The 19,525-nt window shown below is 37.3% G+C and overlaps 3 protein-coding genes across 4 annotated transcripts in view; 1 reads left to right on the top strand and 2 right to left on the bottom strand.

Annotated features, from left to right (window-relative positions):
* LOC129454550 (cytoplasmic dynein 1 intermediate chain 1) overlaps positions 1-2,941 on the top strand; it is a 70,785-nt gene extending 67,844 nt beyond the window's left edge. The window contains exons 16-17 of the mRNA XM_055219109.2: positions 586-711; positions 2,096-2,941. Coding sequence (XP_055075084.1) covers positions 586-711; positions 2,096-2,206 — 237 coding nt within the window. The 3' untranslated portion in view covers positions 2,207-2,941. The remainder of the gene's footprint in view (positions 1-585; positions 712-2,095) is intronic.
* Positions 1-19,525, bottom strand: part of chrac1 (chromatin accessibility complex subunit 1) — a 443,634-nt gene that overhangs the window by 218,921 nt on the left and 205,188 nt on the right. The gene's annotated exons all lie outside the window — the stretch shown is intronic.
* Positions 1-19,525, bottom strand: part of LOC129454553 (electrogenic aspartate/glutamate antiporter SLC25A13, mitochondrial) — a 63,885-nt gene that overhangs the window by 11,566 nt on the left and 32,794 nt on the right. Inside the window, exons 6-8 of one of the 2 annotated variants that reach the window (XR_012359727.1) lie at positions 13,824-13,948; positions 10,698-10,846; positions 6,184-6,385 (exon numbers count right to left, since the gene is read on the bottom strand). The gene's annotated coding sequence lies outside the window, so the exon portion shown is untranslated. Of the gene's footprint in view, positions 1-5,571; positions 6,386-10,697; positions 10,847-13,823; positions 13,949-19,525 lie in introns of those variants that run through there. The other variant, XR_012359728.1, reaches the window with a different exon arrangement.

A 19,525-nucleotide genomic window follows, 5' to 3' on the forward strand; every position in this document is an offset into this window, starting at 1 on the left:
ATACGATTACGTTCTTTTTTGTCGAGCACCCTACCAAGATTGAGTGGGTGCTTTTGCCTGCTTTTTATATATATTTAAAGAATAATATTTTCTGTAAGGCATTAAACGTTTGTGAAAATCATGAAAAATGCTGGGGCTGGCAACTTTTTTAAAAAACGCTGGTGGGGAAAGATGCAAACTTTGAGCAATTCACATTTTCGCGAGATATAGCGAAAGTATCTGCATATCGCAACGCACACATATCGCAATAATTAGCAATAACTGAATAATTTTAATACTTTTAATACTAGTTTTAGGTCAATGTAGATTGCGTAGAGACTGGTGAAACAAAGAAAGTGATGGTTTCTTTTTCCAGAAAGAATGTGAAATGTATGTTCTTGAATAATTTTTTGTTTTTAAATATATTTTATTATTATTCAAATTGATTATACAAATTTATTGTATCACAAATCGCATTATTTAGCAAGTTATCACATATTTTCCCTAATATTTTGCACCCCTAGACTGAATATTAAATGCATGTGGCTATGTGTGTTCTATATAAAATAAAATTTTATATAAATTACCTATTGGTGTTTTCTGCAGGTGCCTACAGCTAGCGTGACTGTAGAGGGCGCTCCTGCGCTCAACCGGGTCAGATGGGCATCTGGAGGAAAGGAAGTCGCAGTGGGAGATTCAGAGGGCCGTGTATGGATATACGATGTCGGAGAGGTATAAACCCTTTAGTTTAAGTAACTTAATCTTAATATGTTTGTTTAGGATTATTTTCAGGAACAGCGGCTTCTGAAGTCATGAACCGGATACATGCAGAATAAAAATACTGTAGAGTTGACCTTCACATAGAGGCCTCTCCGCTCTGCTTGTTTTTGTCTTTTATTTTAAGTCTTTATTTTAAGACGTGACTTAACCCCTGCCACAGAGCGGCAAACCACCAGGACTCCCCTGTTCACCCTGTTCTTTTCTGTCTCCGGGTTTCGCCGCGTGTGTGGGGCAGAGCTAATCTTAGCGCAGTGTATTGTGGTAATTGGAGAGTTGGGCGGTCGAGCGTGTGGGCTCTTTGGGCTGATGATAATGGTGGGTCATCAATAAAGAACAAGTGAAGGAAAGTTGAAGGTTTTTTTTTTGGTTGGGTGGAATGGGAGTTTATTTACAAAACGCCTCCCGTAAACTTCGACAAAAACACGTAACATGGCCTCCGTCTGCGGTGAGGAGAGGCGGTCGTGTACCACTTCTGAATCGTGCAGAGGTCCTTTTGTGTTATATTTAGAAGAGTTTGTTAAATATTTGCCTTGGATCACCCCGACATGTTTTCGCTGTGCTTGGGTCATATTGCGTATGGTTAAGATGTCATTTAGGGTGGTTTACAGTAGAAGTATGTTTTGTTTAACCACAGGTCACCCCTATTACAAAGCATGATTTTACAGACCAGAAACATACTTCAGAGAGTACACCAATGCCAGCGTATGTACTCACGTTTTTGTGTTTTGTGCCAGTAACGGTAACATACTGGCAGTGTACTACACTGTCACTAATCAAGCTTGTGAAATTGGCCCTTTATATGTAGCATAGATACTAGCATACACTTTACAGTTTTTTCAGATCATCCATAACAGTTACAAGGTCATTTATTGATGCAGGCCCTTGCTGAACTCTAAAAGAGTTTGATTCGGTCTTTGGTTTGGAAGTGGCTGTCATCTCCACCCACCTCTCTATTCCTGTTTAATTATACCCTGTAGATCTCTCTCTCTCCCTCTTTCTCTCTATCTCTCTCACTCAGCCTGGGCGGCAGGCAGCCGTCTCTTCTCATCTAAATCCGACTCTGACAGCAGAAAGCGATCCCACATCGTCACCCAGCCGCCCAGAGTCCCCATCTTCCCCTTCCTGAGAACTGACACGATAAATATTCAGCACTCAAAGGCCAAACAAGCAGCTTTATTGTTCTGTCGCTAAATCACAATGTGTGGTGATCTCTTTCCTCTCCCATACTGTGACAGCGCATGTAATGCGTAGCTTTGCTCTTCATGTGGCGGTTTTGGAAAGGGGGGTGGTTGTGTTTTTGATGCTGAATCTCTAAAACACTCATCTGTTGCTGCAGATGGCCGTGCCCCATAGCGAGGACTGGGCCCGTTTCGGTCGTACGCTGGTGGAAATCCGTGCCAACCATGGAGATGGTGAGGAGGAGGGGCCTGGGGAGATAGTGAGCTAAAGCGCATATCTATCTAAACACAGGATGAGCATCATCACAAATACACAGATCCAGATGTAACGCAACAGATTATCAGCATGTCCACTAGTACTGTGCTGTTTGTTCCTGTTAATGGTCCTTGATTTGCTATTTTGGCGATAGGTTCTGTTATGTACATTTTTTGTTATTCAAGAGTTCATTGCACTTCATGTTCGGTCTCATTACTGTGATAGTTACTGGTAAACCTGTTAAAAATGTGAATTTGAAGATGAAATAATGCTGCTAGAAAGATATTTTTGATGTTGGCTTAATGGTGACTTTGCTATACTTGAACTGTGCGTGTGTTTGTGTGTTTGTATTTTTTACTGAACCCTCTGCATGAAGTATAATTTAGTCATATACACTGTAAAAAGTGAAAGTTGGATGTACTCAAAAAATTTCTAATTTTAAGAAAAAATGTAAGGTGAAAAAACCTTTAAAAATTAACTAAACTAAAGTGAGAAAATTTAAGTACATTTTTTTTTCAGGGGTTACCAATTGAAGTGGTTTTTTTGAGTTGACCCAACTTTAACTTTTTACAGTGTATATCCAGCAGCTACATATATATATTAATCCATATACTACAGTGTATTTCTTGTCAGTGCTTATCCAAAGCAAAGATGTTTTCATTTTAGAAATATATTGTGCTATTGAAAACCCCAAGTGGAAAATATGTGGCTAAATAAATTATTGACCAATAAAACATGCTCCTGGCAACTCTTTTCATTTAATATCCAACATATCACTGCAAAAAATGTTTTTCAAGAAGAAAATGTTCTTAGTATTTTTGTCTTGTTTTCAGTAAGAATATCTAAAAATTCTTGATGAGCAAAACGACCAAAAATATCAATTTTAAATTATTTTGTGCATAAAACAAGCAAAAAAATCTGCCAATGGGGTAAGCCAAAAAATCTTAAATTCAAGAAAAATTAGCTTACCTCATTGGCAGATTTTTTTTTTGCTTGTTTTAATGCACAAAATCACATAAATTTGATATTTTTGGTCTAAAAACTAGACTTATTTTCTTGGGTCGTTTTGCTTATCAAGAAAAAAGATCTTAAATTTAAGAATTTTTAGATATTTTTACTGAAAACAAGACAAAAATACTAAGACATTTTTTTCTTGAAAATCATTTTTTGCATTGTAGGGTGATTCTTACGAAAACTTGGTTTTAAAAATGTCAAGCATGAAAATGTAAAAATTGCTTAAATTGACTTTTTTTCCCACCAGACATTGAAAAACAAAGTCTGGAGTAAATGGGAACATTAATTTAAAAACTTTTACTTATCATTTAACACTTTTTATAACCTAATTTAAAAAATTTGTCCTAAAAAATCTCATTACCGCAACAGTCAGAAAACATCAACACTGACATATTTTCAAAATGACATGACAAACCTGAAAGAACATAATTTGGAGATTCTGCACATGCATTTAAAATCAAAGTATTATGCTTCTATTAATTAAATTAACATTTAATAAGCATCTGTTGCGGTAATGATAATCAAAATGTCGTGTAAGCATTCTGACAAGACAATATTTCAAATTAACTGTAAAAAAATGATCTTACCTGTTGGCCATCTTGAAGTAACTGGTCCATGTGCTTGGTCACTCAAAATCAAACTTTATTAAAATTCTGTATGTGTGCTTAAACTGTTCTCAAAAGGTGTTGCGGAGGATGAGAACATCAGGCATGGACACATCATTTTCCTAATTTTTCTTCATTATTACTATACATGAATATTCAGTAAATATTTTTTCTGTCATCTAAAGTAGTCTAGCAAAACATCCATTTATTTATTTTTTCTTAATATTTTTGTGTTAATTTGATTAAATTACAACATAACGCATGTTCAAACACAGCCGGACACATTGCGGTAATGAGAATTTCAGCAGAAAATGAGATAAAATTTACAATTATAAATTCTTATGTTGAAATCACACATTGTGCAAGGTAGAACACAGTATTGTGTTCATTCTGATGCTTTTTAATGTTACTATATTACACATTTTAAAGCTAAAATCATTAGTGCCATGGTGTTTCAATGGTTTCGTGAGAATCACCCTGTAGTTTTGCCATAATCTTTAATATATTTACTGTATATTAAATTAAAGTATTTACTGTATTTGTGCAAATCAAATTCATGTCTAGAAAGTGAAGGAAAATACAGTATTTTACTGTAAAACCTGTTTGAATTCACATCTTGCCTAGACCATAAATTACAATTACATGATAGATACAATGATAGAAACAAGAACATGAAATTTTACACACTAGAAATAAAACAACATTTAGGATTCAAGCGTGAACAGTACAGTACATGCTTATGTATTGTATGGTACAAAAAGAAAATGCATGTAAAATGTCAGGTTGAAAATACGTTTAGCTGATCTAGTTAAATATAATTAAAATTGACATTCAACTCTTTTTTTGAAAATTTGCTAATTTTCCAGCTCCCCTTGAGTTAAACATTTGATTTTTCCATTTTGGAATCAATGCAGCTAATCTCCGGGTCTGGTGGTACCACTTTTATCATAGCTTAGCATAATCCATTGAATCTGATTAGACCATTAGCATTGCGCTCAAAAATAACCATAGAGTTTCAATATTTTTCCTATTTAAAACTTGACTGTTCTGTAGTTACATCGTGTATTAAGACCGACGGAAAATTAAAAGTTGCAGTTTTCTAGGCAGATATGGCTAGAGCTATAATCTTTGCTAGCGCGATGCTAATGGTCTAATCAGATTCAATGGATTATGTTAAACTATGCTAAAAGTGATACCACCACACCCAGAGATCAGCTGAATGGATTTCAAAACGGTAAAAATCAAATGTTTTACTCTAGGGGAGCTGGAAAATGAGCAAATTTTCAAAAAAAGTGGAGAGTCTGTTTAATTAAACAATAAAGTAAACAATTAAATATTTGATTTACATTAATCAATGTGACCTTGCCTGTGACCTTCAGGTTAAAGTCTCACCATCGAATAATGAGATTAGAATTAATTCAATTAATTTCCTTAGACATGACCTTACGGCCTCAATATTAAAGATATCATGGTTATTTTTCACAGAATATTCTTTACATTATGAATAATGGTTTATGTAGAAAACAGTAAATCAAAAATAATGACATTGAGGGCGCACTCACACTATCCAAACCAAACCGCGCTCGGGCGCGTTTGACCCCCAAAGCCTGGTTTGTTTGACAAGTGTGATCGCTCTGTTCCGCGCCCGGGCGCGGATTGGTTAATCGCGCCACGGCCGGGTTGCAGAGGTGGGCCGGAGCGCGGTTCACTTGGGCCCAGGCGCGAAAGGCTGTGGTGTGAGCGCATTCGCGCCTGAGCGCGATTCAAAAGGTGAAGACGTCAGTTGCGCGACCACTCACCTTCATCTGCCTCCGTATAAACCATTTGATGCGCGCAGCGGGGTTACGTGAATGTCCGAACTGCGCGCGTGACAGATCAACTAAGCAATATGATGACATGTGAGAGGGCTGTCTGTAATCGCGCACCAAACGACTCCGGGCAAAAAACACAGACTTATCATTACTGTGGGTTCCAGTGTTAAGAGAGAGCTTTACTTCCTGCTTTTTTCAAAACAAACGCATCTTAATGACGAAAGCGCGCCCGGACTCGGATCGATAAAAAGTACAGTGTGAGTGCGTGCACCATGGGGGAGAAGGGAGGGGTGACAATCGCGCTGGGGCATGGTTTGGTTTGGTTTGGATAATGTGAGTGCGCCCTGAGCTTGGTTTGCCCATGGGTCACAAATTACACCACAATCCTACTTAACAGTTCAGAATGTGTTAGATTTTAAAAAATAATAACCAACTATTTTGTCTTGGAAAGCTGTAATTTGCACACATAATTATATAAAACATCATTTCCAGATCAGCTGCTGAAAGTTTAGCAGTGTGTTCTCAATAAAAAGAGATTCATGTGTGCACATTCGACTCACACATGGTATCGCCAGCCCCAGCACGAAGCCTCGGTCTCAAAGCGTGGTCTGACGTGGGGGTGGCAGTCACTTGGAAGTCCAAATTTACTCTGGATGCCAGCAAACGTGGCCACGGCCAACCTGCAAGCCACCAGTGTGGTCAGGATTGGGCGCCGGGAGGCTGATCCGAGACTTGGGAGTGGGCCCAGAGCCAGTTGGTTTTCTGTGGTGAGGAGAGACGGAGAGAGATGTATGAGTAAGGTGGTGGAGGAAAGCCTTCATGTTCTGCTGCGTCCTGTCAGAAAGAATAAACAGCGTGACTGAACAGTGAAAACAAGAATATTTTCCCCTGAAGTTATGGAACATAAAATGAATGAATAGACCGGAATGGCCTCATTTTGTAAAAAAAACCTTTCCATTGAGGACACAGATCCTATTTTGGGATGTCGTCCTACCATCTTAGCCAAAATCATGGAATGAAATTATAATAGCATGTAGTTCAGAATAGTTTGAAACAACAAAACATCTCTGACAAACAGTGTGTGTGTGTGTATGTGTGGTGTGTGTGCATTATATATTAAACGTTACCGCAGTAGACTTCACTCAACCAAGGGAACGTATAAACAAAGGTATAAAAAAATCTAAATGAAGACTTGTAAATAGGATATTTTTTCAGAAGCGAATGTGGTTTCTGGGTTCCAGGCTAACACAATATTCCATGGGAATATAAAGTAATTCTGTCTTAGACTGGAAAAGACTCCATTCAAAGTAATTCTCCCTGCCTCAAATCACTTGGACACATGGAGCCATGTGGATACAGAAGAGTGTTTCTAGATATATCACCTCTAGGCTTTAGTGAATCAGCTGATCCTTTCTGAATCAAACAGAGATTCTTACTTCACCAGCAGAGATAAGGATGCCACGGCAACCAGCGTACGGTCCAGGCACTGAATGCTTTCTTGTCTGGCAATTCCTGTCATCTAAGTTAAAGAAATAATATTTCAAATATTACTCTTTGAAATAAGAGTCTGATACTTTTCTCAGCCTTTACTATAATGCTATTTCAGGGACATAAAATTATTTCTGTTGAGTCTTACTGTTCTCCAAAGGATTCATGTGAGCAGAAATATAAAATGGTAATTCGAGTTTTAAATAAAGCATCCACAAGCAGTTTAAAGAAATCCTACACAATGCATTATATTTCCTATTGTATATCTTAAAGGGATAGTTTACCCAAAAATAAAAGTTCTGTCAATCATTTACTCAACCTCATGACCTGTGTGACTTTCTTCAATGGGACACGAAAGTTGATTGCAATGAAAATTGCAGAATGTCAAGAGCGCTCTTCTGACAGGGTACCGGGGTGCTGAGCACCACAAAGGACAGAAAAACCACTATAAAAGTACCAAGTACCATCTAACCAGGCTTGACTTCAATTGATGTCAAACCTGCCCGTGCTTAACTAGAAGAAGCGCATTGGTTAGCCCCTCAAAAGATCATGGGTTCGATCCCCAGGAACATGCCATGTAATGCACTGTATAAGTTGCTTTGGATACAATCGTCTGCCAAATGCGTATAAGTAAAATGTAAATTCAAAACTGCTGTAGCACGTCTTAACATAGCAAATTTAAAGTAAATAACATTTGTGAGCTACAGGGAATATGCAAGATTTTCATTAAAAAAAATTTGGTATAGGCTACAATATCTGGGTCAATGACGTGACGTTAATTATTTTGTGTCAGTATGGTTCAATTAAATGTAAAAGGGTTAAACATTCAATATAAATTTGCACACATTCTCTTTTTTGAGGAAGAAGTCTAAAATTTCTGGTTTTATTTCATTTTGAAAGAATATTTGGAGGATAATTGCAAAAATGTCAATGTGTAAATAAATAAATATGTAAATATATATTTATATATTTATTTATTTATTTATTTATACAACAGTTCTTTCTGGTTCTCAAATCTGATTGGCTAAGAGCTATGCGATATTGTGCTGATAATGGCACTGTAACCGCTTCACCTTTCGTATCATTCCGCCACCTAGTGAATGGAGGTCCTAAGCAGGCTCATCTCTGAATGGAAAAACACAGACGCCCTGTTTTGAATCACTCTCCGTGTGTCTCATTAGTTTACTAGCTCATAAATCAGTCTGTGAATCCCCAATCGGAAGTTATTATTCCGTCAAAGATCAGCGCTCTTGGATGTTACGTTAAAGTTAATGGGAGAAATGTCTTGTCATATCGTGTGGACGATTAACACTTGGAAAGAGGAATATAAACACTCGTTTTTTTCTGGAGCTATATCTCTTATCAGAACGCGAAAACACCGTGGAACTGCAGGTAAGCACCGCAGCTTTTAAATGTGGACATTGATAATTTACTTTATCGTGACGTGACTATTAAAACATGTTATGAGATATCGCCACTGATATATTTATAAGCAGCATGCAAAAACATCTCTCTGACACTTATAAAAAAACGTTTTATATAGTACTGACAAGAACAAAGTTTAATAATAATAATCGAGTGCTTGTATCGCGTTAGGAATAAATGAGAAAGCAATAGTAACGTTATACAAGTATAGTTTTATTATAGTTTTATAGTTTTCGCGCCAAAACAATAACAACACAAAAGACACTAAATATGAATAAAAAAACAAGTAATAGTTTGATCATGACACCAAATACTGCTGATTTGATCTCATTTTGACGATCATAAACAAACAAGGCCAACATGAGAGCCAGGGAATCCCTGTCAGAGATGTAGCCCAGAGAGGGCGGTGGTCAGCGGGGCGAGTGAACACTGACGTCCGCTCATGCTTTGGTTCTCATTCGTACCGAATCTCACTAAGCAAACGTTCAAACAGGTGCTATCTTTACTAATCGACTGCAGATTTAAATATAATACACATACATTCTCGACTGAACTAATCTTAAAACTACACTTTGTGACCAAGAAACGGTAATATAAAGTAACGGCTTTTCCGTCCATTGAGTTGTTATGAGCTTCAAAGCAGCCGAAAGTTTTACCTGTCATTCTGGCCGCCCTCAAATCCGTGGCGGAAGAAGTAGTTCTCAAACAAAGAGGCTTTTAAAATAACTCCGTTGTTGTTTTCTAGTTGTCGTTTTTCAAACGTGTGCCGTCGAACTGTTGTATAAAAGCAATATCGCTCTCGGAGTCGTGTGATATAGCTCTATATCATCACGGCTGTGATTGCCTGCGGCACTCGGCCTACGGCCTAATCACAGCCGTTATGATATAGAGCTATATCACACTCCTACTCGAGCGATAGCCTATTGCTTAAATAAATATATATATATATATATATATATATATATATATATATATATATATATATATATATATTCATAAAAATGTGGAATAAAATATAATCATCTAGTTTAGTGTAATATGATTTTTACATAAATCTTTACAAAGATAATTTTTGTCAAAGATTATTTAGAAAACAGAGCTGTTTTCAGTATATGTAAGGTCAAATATTACAAAAACGCATTACAATTTACATTTAGAATTAACTAATAAAATGATATTTAAAAATCATTTTTTTGATAATTATGTTTACATGCCATCAAGGTGGATATATTTAATATTTCTCATTTTTTGGCGCAATTAGCGGTTACACCATTTGACATTTTCAGGTCCATTCAGTCTTAACTTTCATAAAAATGGTGTAAATGTAATTTTTTATTGCATAAAATGAACATAAATACACTGTGTGCATTGAAATAAACCTGATGCGTGCTTTTAAAATTCCTCATCTTGCCAAACCGTTTTTGTCCAGGGGCGGCTTATGACTGCTCATCCGAAGGGCGCAAATTCAAGTGTTCAGAGTGTCATTTGTGTTGCTTGCGTTTTCAAAATATGTGTTTGTTGCATTATGTGAACCATATGCATCACGTGTTTTGTCAAAATAAATGCCTGCTAGACACGCGTTAAAACCGTTTATGATAAAAGAGACGCTCACGTTCACAAAATACACTCAAGACACTCCCTTAACACTAAACTTTGATTACACATGAGATTATGCGAGTATCTGGCAAACGCGAGCGTCTCTTTTATCATAAACCCTTTAAACGCGTCTGCAGCAGGCACTTATTTTGACAAGACACGTGATGCACATGGTTCACATGATGCAACAAACACATATTTTGAAAACGCAAGCAACACACATGACACTCTGAACACTTATTTTGAATTTGCGCCCCTCGGATGAGCAGTCACGAGCCGCCCCTGGAACATAGCGCAGAACACACATTCCGAAAAAAGGAACCACACACATGACGGGCTACATACATGTTGTGACGGACTTCGCATCGAGCGGCCTCGAAAAAAAAAGTCACCGGCCGCCACTGCTATGTTCCACAAATAAACTGTAGCGTTTTAAAGCTACATGAGGGTGAATAAATAATGACAGAATTTTACATTTTTATTTTTTTTTAAGTAAAAAGTTAATTATAAAATGACATATTCAAAGATATCAGCATTACATGTTTTAGTTATAAATCTGAGATACCTCAAACTAATTTACAGAGGGCACGATGGCTCTTCTCCTAAAGAAACAGTCAATGAGTCCATTGTACATGGTCTGGTCTGCACGGCCAGCCACTTGTAACCGGGTCTTGATAACATCAGCAGGGGTCACAAAGGATGCTACAGGCGGGCCTAAAAAGAAGATCTCATTTAACAGTTTAAAGCAGATATAGACCATTAAACATCAGACATCATTTGTATTATACAAAACTGATTCATAGATCATGTGAATACAATTTAAGGGGGTTTTCAGTCTAAGGTTAAAGCATTAGCGCATACAAACTCCCATGACTCTGTCTATAAATAATGCACAGTAAATAAATACCAGCATTACATTTCTATCATGCACACATCTGAGGGCTGTTTAATTCAGTATCGTAAATGCATACTGTATTCTGATAATGTCAAGCACAAAGCGCCATTTATCCAACTTTATGCATCTTTTTTTATTTAAATCAACTTGAAAGGTCCAGACAATACTTAATAATGAGGCTGGCATAAATCATGTCTCATGCTGTCCCACACAAAGACCACTGTAGGACCTATTCAGCTCTTAATAGTCTAAATCAGCAATAGTATTTAGTCTGAGCAGCCACAATACCAGCGTGCCGTGCTCTTGAGAGCTTTAAAATTTAAATACTACAAAATTACAAGCTTCTCTCTCTGCTGCTAACCTGCTTGTATGGATGACATTGAATACGGTCAGACAATTTTACAATGAGGTGCAGAAACAAACAGAAAATATAGAAATATACTATTTAAAAAAAATACATTTAACTTGATCCATGTCATTTTTTATTATTACATATTATTATTAGGGATGCATAACGATTAATCGCGACAAATCGCTTGCATAATAAGTTTTTGTTAACATAATATATGTGTGTGTGCGCTGTGTATAATAATTCTGTATAAATAAACACACACAAATGTAGATATTAAAGAAGTATTTACATGTGTATAGATGTATATGGGTGATTCTCAAGAAAACTTGGTTTTAAAAATGTCAAGCATGAAAATGTAAAAATTGCTTAAAATTACTTTTTTTCCCACCACACATTGAAAAACAAAGTCTGGAGTAAATGGGAACATTAATTTAAAAACTTTTACTTAACATTTAACACTTTTTGTAACATAATTAAAAAAATTTGTCCTAAAAAATCTCATTACCGCAACAGTCAGAAAACATCAACACTGACATATTTTCAAAATGACATGACAAACCTGAAAGAACATAATTTGGAGATTCTGCACATGCATTTAAAATCAAAGTATTATGCTTCTATTAATTAAATTAACATTTAATAAGCATCTGTTGCGGTAATGATAATCAAAATGTCGTGTAAGCATTCTGACAAGACAATATTTCAAATTAACTGTAAAAAAAAATTATCTTACATGGTAGCCATCTTGAAGTAACTGGTCCATGTGCTTGGTCACTCAAAATCAAACTTTATTAAAATTCTGCATGTGTGCTTAAACTGTTCTCAAAAAGTGTTGCGGAGGATGAGAACATCAGGCATGGACACATCATTTTCCTAATTTTTCTTCATTATTATTATACATGAATATTCAGTAAATATTTTTTTCTGTCATCTAAAGTAGTCTAGCAAACATCCATTTATTTTTTTTCTTAATATTTTTGTGTTAATTTGATTAAATTACAACATAACGCATGTTCAAACACAGCCGGACACATTGCGGTAATGAGAATTTCAGCAGAAAATGAGATAAAATTTAAAATTATAAATTCTTATGTTGAGATCACACATTGTGCAAGGTAGAACACAGTATTGTGTTAATTCTGATGCTTTTTAATGTTACTATATTACACATTTTAAAGCTAAAATCATTAGTGCCGTGGTGTTTCAATGGTTTCGTGAGAATCACCCGTATATAATATAAATTAAATAAATAAAAAATTAATATATAAATATTTTTTCTTAAAATTATACATACATACATACATGTGAGTGTATTTATATATACATAATAATTATACACAGTACTCACACACATAATTATGTAAACAAAAACGTTTATTATGCAACAATTAGTCGCGATTAATTGTTATGCAGCCCTAATTTTTATTACTGCAAATCTGTATGATTTGACTGAATGAATGTATACTGTAACAAAAAGAAGTTTAATGTCTAATAGTAAATACATTTGGTGCATACTTTTTTTATAATTTGGTCTTTTTCGTTGCCTGAAGGTGTTAGAAATGACATCGTCCTGATATGAAGGTAAATAGAGCTTTTGGATAACTATTTATATAATGTGGACATTTCTATTTTTATTCATCTGCTTCCTTCAGCAAAGGTTGCCAACTGTATGTGGGTAGATGCCCCCGAAGTCTACATCACCAATAATGGCACACAAACAGAGCGTGAAATTAAATTTCCCGAGCTGACTGTAAATCACCAATTGCCTTAAAGCTTAAATTGCTGATATATGGTAACTGAGTGATACATGCCATAAGAACATACCTACCCATAAAAACTAGCTTTAAGCCATCTGACAGATAAAATGTTGGGAAAGAGGAATGCAGAGCCGGCGTATAGTTTTTCCATCTCCTATCATGCTAAAGTTCACGTCAAGAAGCAGTAAATCCAATATACCCATCAAGTAAAAAGGATTAGAAATAAATATTAATTCTCTTTTACTACCATTCCAAACCATACTGGCTTGGCTACAGACGTCGCTTTTCAGACAATGTTTTCTTTAAGATGAACCGCAAGAGTAAAATATTAAAAACAACATGAGATCTGGATCATATTTTATATGTGACGAGAAAAGAGAGACTTGTAAAAATATTGCAAGTCAGATCTTGGATGTTTTGGCCCGGCCGTGCCAGCATTGTAAGATCTGTTTATTGCTCCGGCAGCACGGCTACTCCGATGCGATTGGATTTTTTTCTTCTTTTAACACTCTCGATGCTCAAAGCGCAAACTTCCAGCCCCTATATATTAACAGTGGAAAATATCCGACCCTTGGCAGGCGCACTGCACTTCAAAACACAGCCTAAATCACTGAGCACTCTAATTAGGGCCAACCACAATGGAGCCAGCGGTGGCAGGCGGCTACCGGAGAGTGTGTGGTGGCTTACCCGCCATCGGCCCTGCCAGAAGAAGCCTGCCAGGTCCCGTTCGCCCCTCCTCATCAGTCAGGGCTGTCTCGGCGTGTTCATAGGGAAGTAGATGGGATGCCTCTCAGGAAACAGGCTTTTGCACCCTGGGGGGAAAAGAGGGTGTTAACTTTTATTTCACTGGAGGCTTTAACTGATACGTAAGTATTTCACAGAATGCATTACAGGGGAGGCTTGTATAAAACACATTTTTTGCAGGCTTCATTTTTTTAGAAACCACAGAAGCATTGTTGTTTGGCGAGGTATGCTGGGAGTTTGGTTTATGGTGTGTTAATGTCAGGCCTTTGGTATGAACTGAAATAAGTGTGCGTAAGAGTAACAGGAGAGAGAGAAAGGGCATGTGTCTGTCCGTTTCTAGGTCTGTTTCGGACTTGTCACTTTAAATAAAACATTTCAGGGTTTTTCACCGTGTCTTTTTCCCAGATGGAAAATAGAGGGACAGTCGAAAAGAAGGACTATTGCAATATCGGTCACCGTAAACAAAGCCTTACCTTCAACGGGATTCAGTTTCTTGTCTCCAGCGTTCTGGCGAGCTGCCAGGAGGGAAGAAACAAAGATTTTCCTCTCAGCAAAACGCTTTAAAGCCCGGCTGCAGCGCGCTTGAGACAGGCTTCATTAAACTCGCAAGGATAATCTGCAGTGTGTACACAGGTAGCACAGCTAGTCAAGGTATCTTTTTCCTAAAGCGGCATTTGTGTGCAATCCTTTATCCCTCACAGACCAGGGATAGAAGAATATCTAAATAGAAATCAAATATAAATCTTACATCTATTCAGATATAAAAAGCCCATTCCTGACTCTTCTGCTTTGGCGAAATGCAGAATGCCCAGAGGTGAGGGTTGTGTTAAAGAGATAATTCGCACAGACATATAAAATCTGTCAATATTTACTGAACCTCATGACATCCCAAACTGATCCGATTTTCTTCTATGTAACACAAGTGAGATGTTACATGGGACATGGTGATCACAGGCTCTCAAGAACCTGAAATGTTAAATAAGCACAATGAGGCATCAAATATGTGACCATGGACCACAAAACCTTAAGTTGCATCGGTATAGACGGTTTCATCGGTCGCACGTGCCTGGATCCGAACTTTACTTCTGGTTTCGTTTTTTTAATGGTCTGACTAGTTGCTAATCTGATCTCTTGAACAAATGTCTCGTCGGAAATAACAAATGTTTTGATTTCCTAGCTAATCTATGTGTTGTTTTTTGCTTTTTATATAAATAAACTACGTTTAAATAACTTTGTTGTTATTTATTCTTAGCGGAGTTTACCGGAAGTAACGTGTGGACCACGACAGCCGCTTGTTTATGTTGTTACTGCTGAAGCCGTCTATATTTGTAGCAATAGACAACAATAAATTGTATGGGTCAAAATTATTATTATCATATTATTTTATATGATATTTTGTAAACTTCACACCGTAAATATATAAAAAATATATTTTTCATTAGTAATATGCAGTGTTGGAGAAAGTTACTTTTAAAAGTAATGCATTACAATACGAAGTTACTCCCAAAAAAGTAACTAATTGCATTACTTAGTTACTTTTCATGGAAAGTAATGCTTACGTTACTTTTTAGTTACTTTTGCGTTACTTTTTCTCGGCTGGTGTTTTTATGACTGAAAAGTTCTGCATTCAGAAATTGCATATTTCATAACAAAAATGTCGAGCTCTGGCCTGCCATCTTAGTTTCTGACTCAAACTGTTCCCACACAGGCGTGTACGCATAGAGTGCACAATGTGACTACTTTTGGTTTAATTCAGTACATACATTTTTTATCACATTAAGTAAACTAAAAAAGTAACTTGCATTACTTTTTTGAAAAAAGTAACTCAAATATTAATGTGTACATTTGAGTAATGCATTACTTTACTCATCCCCAGCAAACATTTGGACGTCCGATTACGGTTGAAAATACGTCCCTCCGGTAGTCCCGTCATAGTTGAAAAATAGTTCCAAAATGAAAGTCCAACCGACGTCTTTGACGTCATCTGACCGTGAATCACACGTCTTTTCTGCACGGTGATTTCTGCACTCCGTGCACGTCTAAAAATGTCCTCTTCTGGACGTTAATACATAAAACCCGTACATAACAATTTGAATACACGCAACCTCAGACAAATATAGACATATACAAATGTATACAAGGGTATATAAATGCATTTTATGACGTTGTGCATTTGTGCCATTCAGCCGCGACTAATTTTGGACGGGGAGACGACGTTGATTTCGGACCAATAGTACAACATTTGTGCCGTACTTCGGCGACCCCTTTTGGCCGTGGAGACAATGTTGCCGTCTGACCAATGTTTGCTGGGATCACTTCAGAAAATATTATTATTATGTAATGCACGTTACTTGTAATGCTTTACCCAAAACACTGGTAATATGTGCTGCTAAGGACTTCATTTGGACAACTTTAAAGGCGATTTCATCAATATTTAAATTTTTTGCACCGTCAGACACCAGATTTTCAAATAGTTGTATAGCCAAATATTGTCCTATCATAACAAACCTAACATCAGTGGAAAGCTTATTTATAAAATGTAACTATTCAAGATGATGTATAAATCTCAATTTTAAAACATTTACCCTTATGACAGGTTTTGTGGTCCAGGGCCACATATAGCTTTGTAATAAGAAAAGTTATCTATTGACAATTCTGGCCTTCACCATAACTCTAAACTCATTTGTGCCATATACAGATGCCGATAGCACTAAGGTAAGTGCACAAACATAGTGCCAAGTACGCTCATGGCAACCTGAGGTCCGATTCCTTTCTCGAAGGTCCTTTGCCGATCCTGCTTACTCATCTCCACCCAATGCTTTCCTATCGCCTCTCCTCTGTCCTGTCCCAATAAACACATAAAATATAACTATAAAAAAGATTTGATGGCCTAAAAGTTTCTAGTCTCCATTTACATTCACTGCACACTGCATCCTGCCATGACGCTCAGGGATGAAGAACAACATCTGGATCCACTGGCCTTCAGTATGCATGATAACTCGACAACACTGCTTACAGGTGTGTGTGTGAATGATATCAAGTGTGTAAGTGTGTGTGCAGTAGCTCTTCATTTTGGAGCACGGGCAGGGAGTGGTGGTGGAGGCCCTGCAGCGGCAGAAGGGGAGAGGCGGGGTAATTAGGCTGACAAAGACAGCTCTGTGCCTGGGCCGGACCCTGAGGAGCCAGGCCGTCTGAGAGAAGCAGGCTGCAGCGCGTCTCCTGCACTCAAAGCACATTGTCCGCGCGGCTCAGGAGAGACGCAGATGGAGGGGAGGCACCGGATTCGACATTCTTACACACACACTTACACACGGGCCGTTGTGTGCCCTGGCGAACCCCCCAACCATGACTCTAAAATAAAAGCTCCTTTCCCACGACAGGCTGACAGGTGAGCCCTGGAGACTTACCTGCTTCATCCAGACGACAGGAACAGTGACTTTTTTGTGACCGGTCAGCTGATTCACTGATAAATGAAACACATTCTACTGTAATCTGCTCACTGACATTGAAACTAGGAGTACTTGGAGTATTGATCATTAATATTTTAAGGAAGAGTAAGCCAAATGTGAAAATTCTCTTATCATTTACTCACCTTTATGCAATTCCACATGTATATAATCTTCTTATACATGTTTCAAAAAAGTACAAACAGGTAGTATATTTATTATTAGTAATTATGCAATTAATTTTAGTAATTAATATGCGTTAATATAAATATGACCCAGTCTGTGAAAAACCATGTTGGCCATTTTTCCTACATAAAATAATTCTACATAACATTATTTGAAAATATAACCTTAATATCTTTAGTATTGACTGAGTAAGGTCATGAAATCATGAAAATCATAGAGAAATTACTACCCAGTCTCACGTAGATGCGTATAAATAGCACGAAGTTAAAAATCGTGCAATACATATGCCAAATTCCACTTTGGCGTGCATATGATACGCCAGTCCTTTCCATTCACTTAAATGGTGCATCTTTTTTGTTGTTTTATTTATTGGTTTCTCAATTTTTTTCAGTTTTTTAAACCATTTTCGCTTGGGTTTAGGATTAGATTTTAGATTTGCTTAATAAGGTTATTTACAGGTTTCTCTATGTTTTTGTCCATATTTAAGCCATGGTCGCTTGGAGTTGGGGTTAGAGTTGGGGTTTGGGTTAGGATGTCATTTTTATATAACAAAAAGTTGTTCTAACCCTAAACCCAAGCGAAAATGGTAAAAAAAATAGCAAAAAAATTGAGAAACCAATAAATAAAACGACAAAAACGATGCACCGTTTAAGTGAATGGGAAGGACTGGTGTATCATATGCATGCCAAAGTATTTGGCGTATGTATTGCACAATTTTTAAACTTCGTGCTATTTATACGCAACTCAGTGAGACTGGGCTGGAAATTGATGTCTGAAATCAAACTTTGATGCTCCTTATCTCACAATTGGATTATAAGACTCAGTGGCGGCCGGTGACTTCTTTTTTCGTGGGCGTTTGATGCGAAGTTCGTCACGACTTGTATGTAGCCCGTCATGTGTGTGGTTCCTTATTTCAAAATATGTGTTCGGCACATTGAGTGCGTGTATGTGCATCATGTGTCTTGTCGAAATAAGTGCCTGCTGCAGATGCGTCTAAAGGGTTTATGATAAAAAAAAACGCTTGGGAGTTAAGGGAGTGTCTTGCGTGTATTTTGTGAACGTGAGCGTCTCTTTTATCATAAACGGTTTTGATGCGTGTGCAACAGGCACTTATTTTGACAAAACACGTGATGCACATGGTTCACATGATGCAACAAACATATATTTTGAAAACGCAAGCAACACACATGACACAATTTGCGCCCCTCGGATGAGCTGTCACGAGCCGCCACTGATGAGACTTTAGCCTGGATTTTACAGGCAGGGTCACACATGTCTTTTGAAGTGAAATTATTCATTTTTGCGAACATTTCATGACCATATTTTAATATACATTTTTTGTGAAGACATATGAAGAATGGAGGTCATATACTTCTGGGATGGCATAATGGTGAGAATGATGAGATTTGGGTTAAAAAGTAAAAATGGAAGAAAGTCTACCTGGAAATTCTCACATAATGCATCAGTACATGAGTCATGAATTACATCACCAGACAAAAACCTGATCATCAGTCTATGGACAACAGCAGTGCTAACATTCTGCTGTCAACATGTGTTTAATACAGACTATATAAGGATTACAATATTTTAAAGATTAATATTAAAAATAAATTGTATTTAAAAAACCAAGAGCGTTCAGACTAAACAGTTGCCTGTTTCTACATACTGTAGCATACGATATGGGGGAATGTGAAATCTCACCACTTCTCTCCAGCTGTCTATAAAATGTCAGAGAATGAGGCCGCTGGATGAGATATGACCCAGCGCCATCACGGCAGTCCCACAATGTTGTTTACACCAAAACACTGGCTCTCCGCAACCTCCAGTGCTCCAAGCCTCAGGAATGCAGCCCTGCGTCCCTCTTCAGATGCACTGAGCACCAGCAGGCAAATCTGAGATGTTCTCCTATAGAGCCTCATGGGAAACAGGACACAAAAACAGCACTTAGGGAGCCGCAGTGCATTTATGGTGCTACCTGGTCTGACTGCTATAGCTGTCCGCAGGGGGTGAATT

Source organism: Misgurnus anguillicaudatus, chromosome 20 (genome assembly GCF_027580225.2).
Source record: "Misgurnus anguillicaudatus chromosome 20, ASM2758022v2, whole genome shotgun sequence".
Taxonomy (NCBI): Eukaryota; Metazoa; Chordata; class Actinopteri; order Cypriniformes; family Cobitidae; genus Misgurnus; species Misgurnus anguillicaudatus.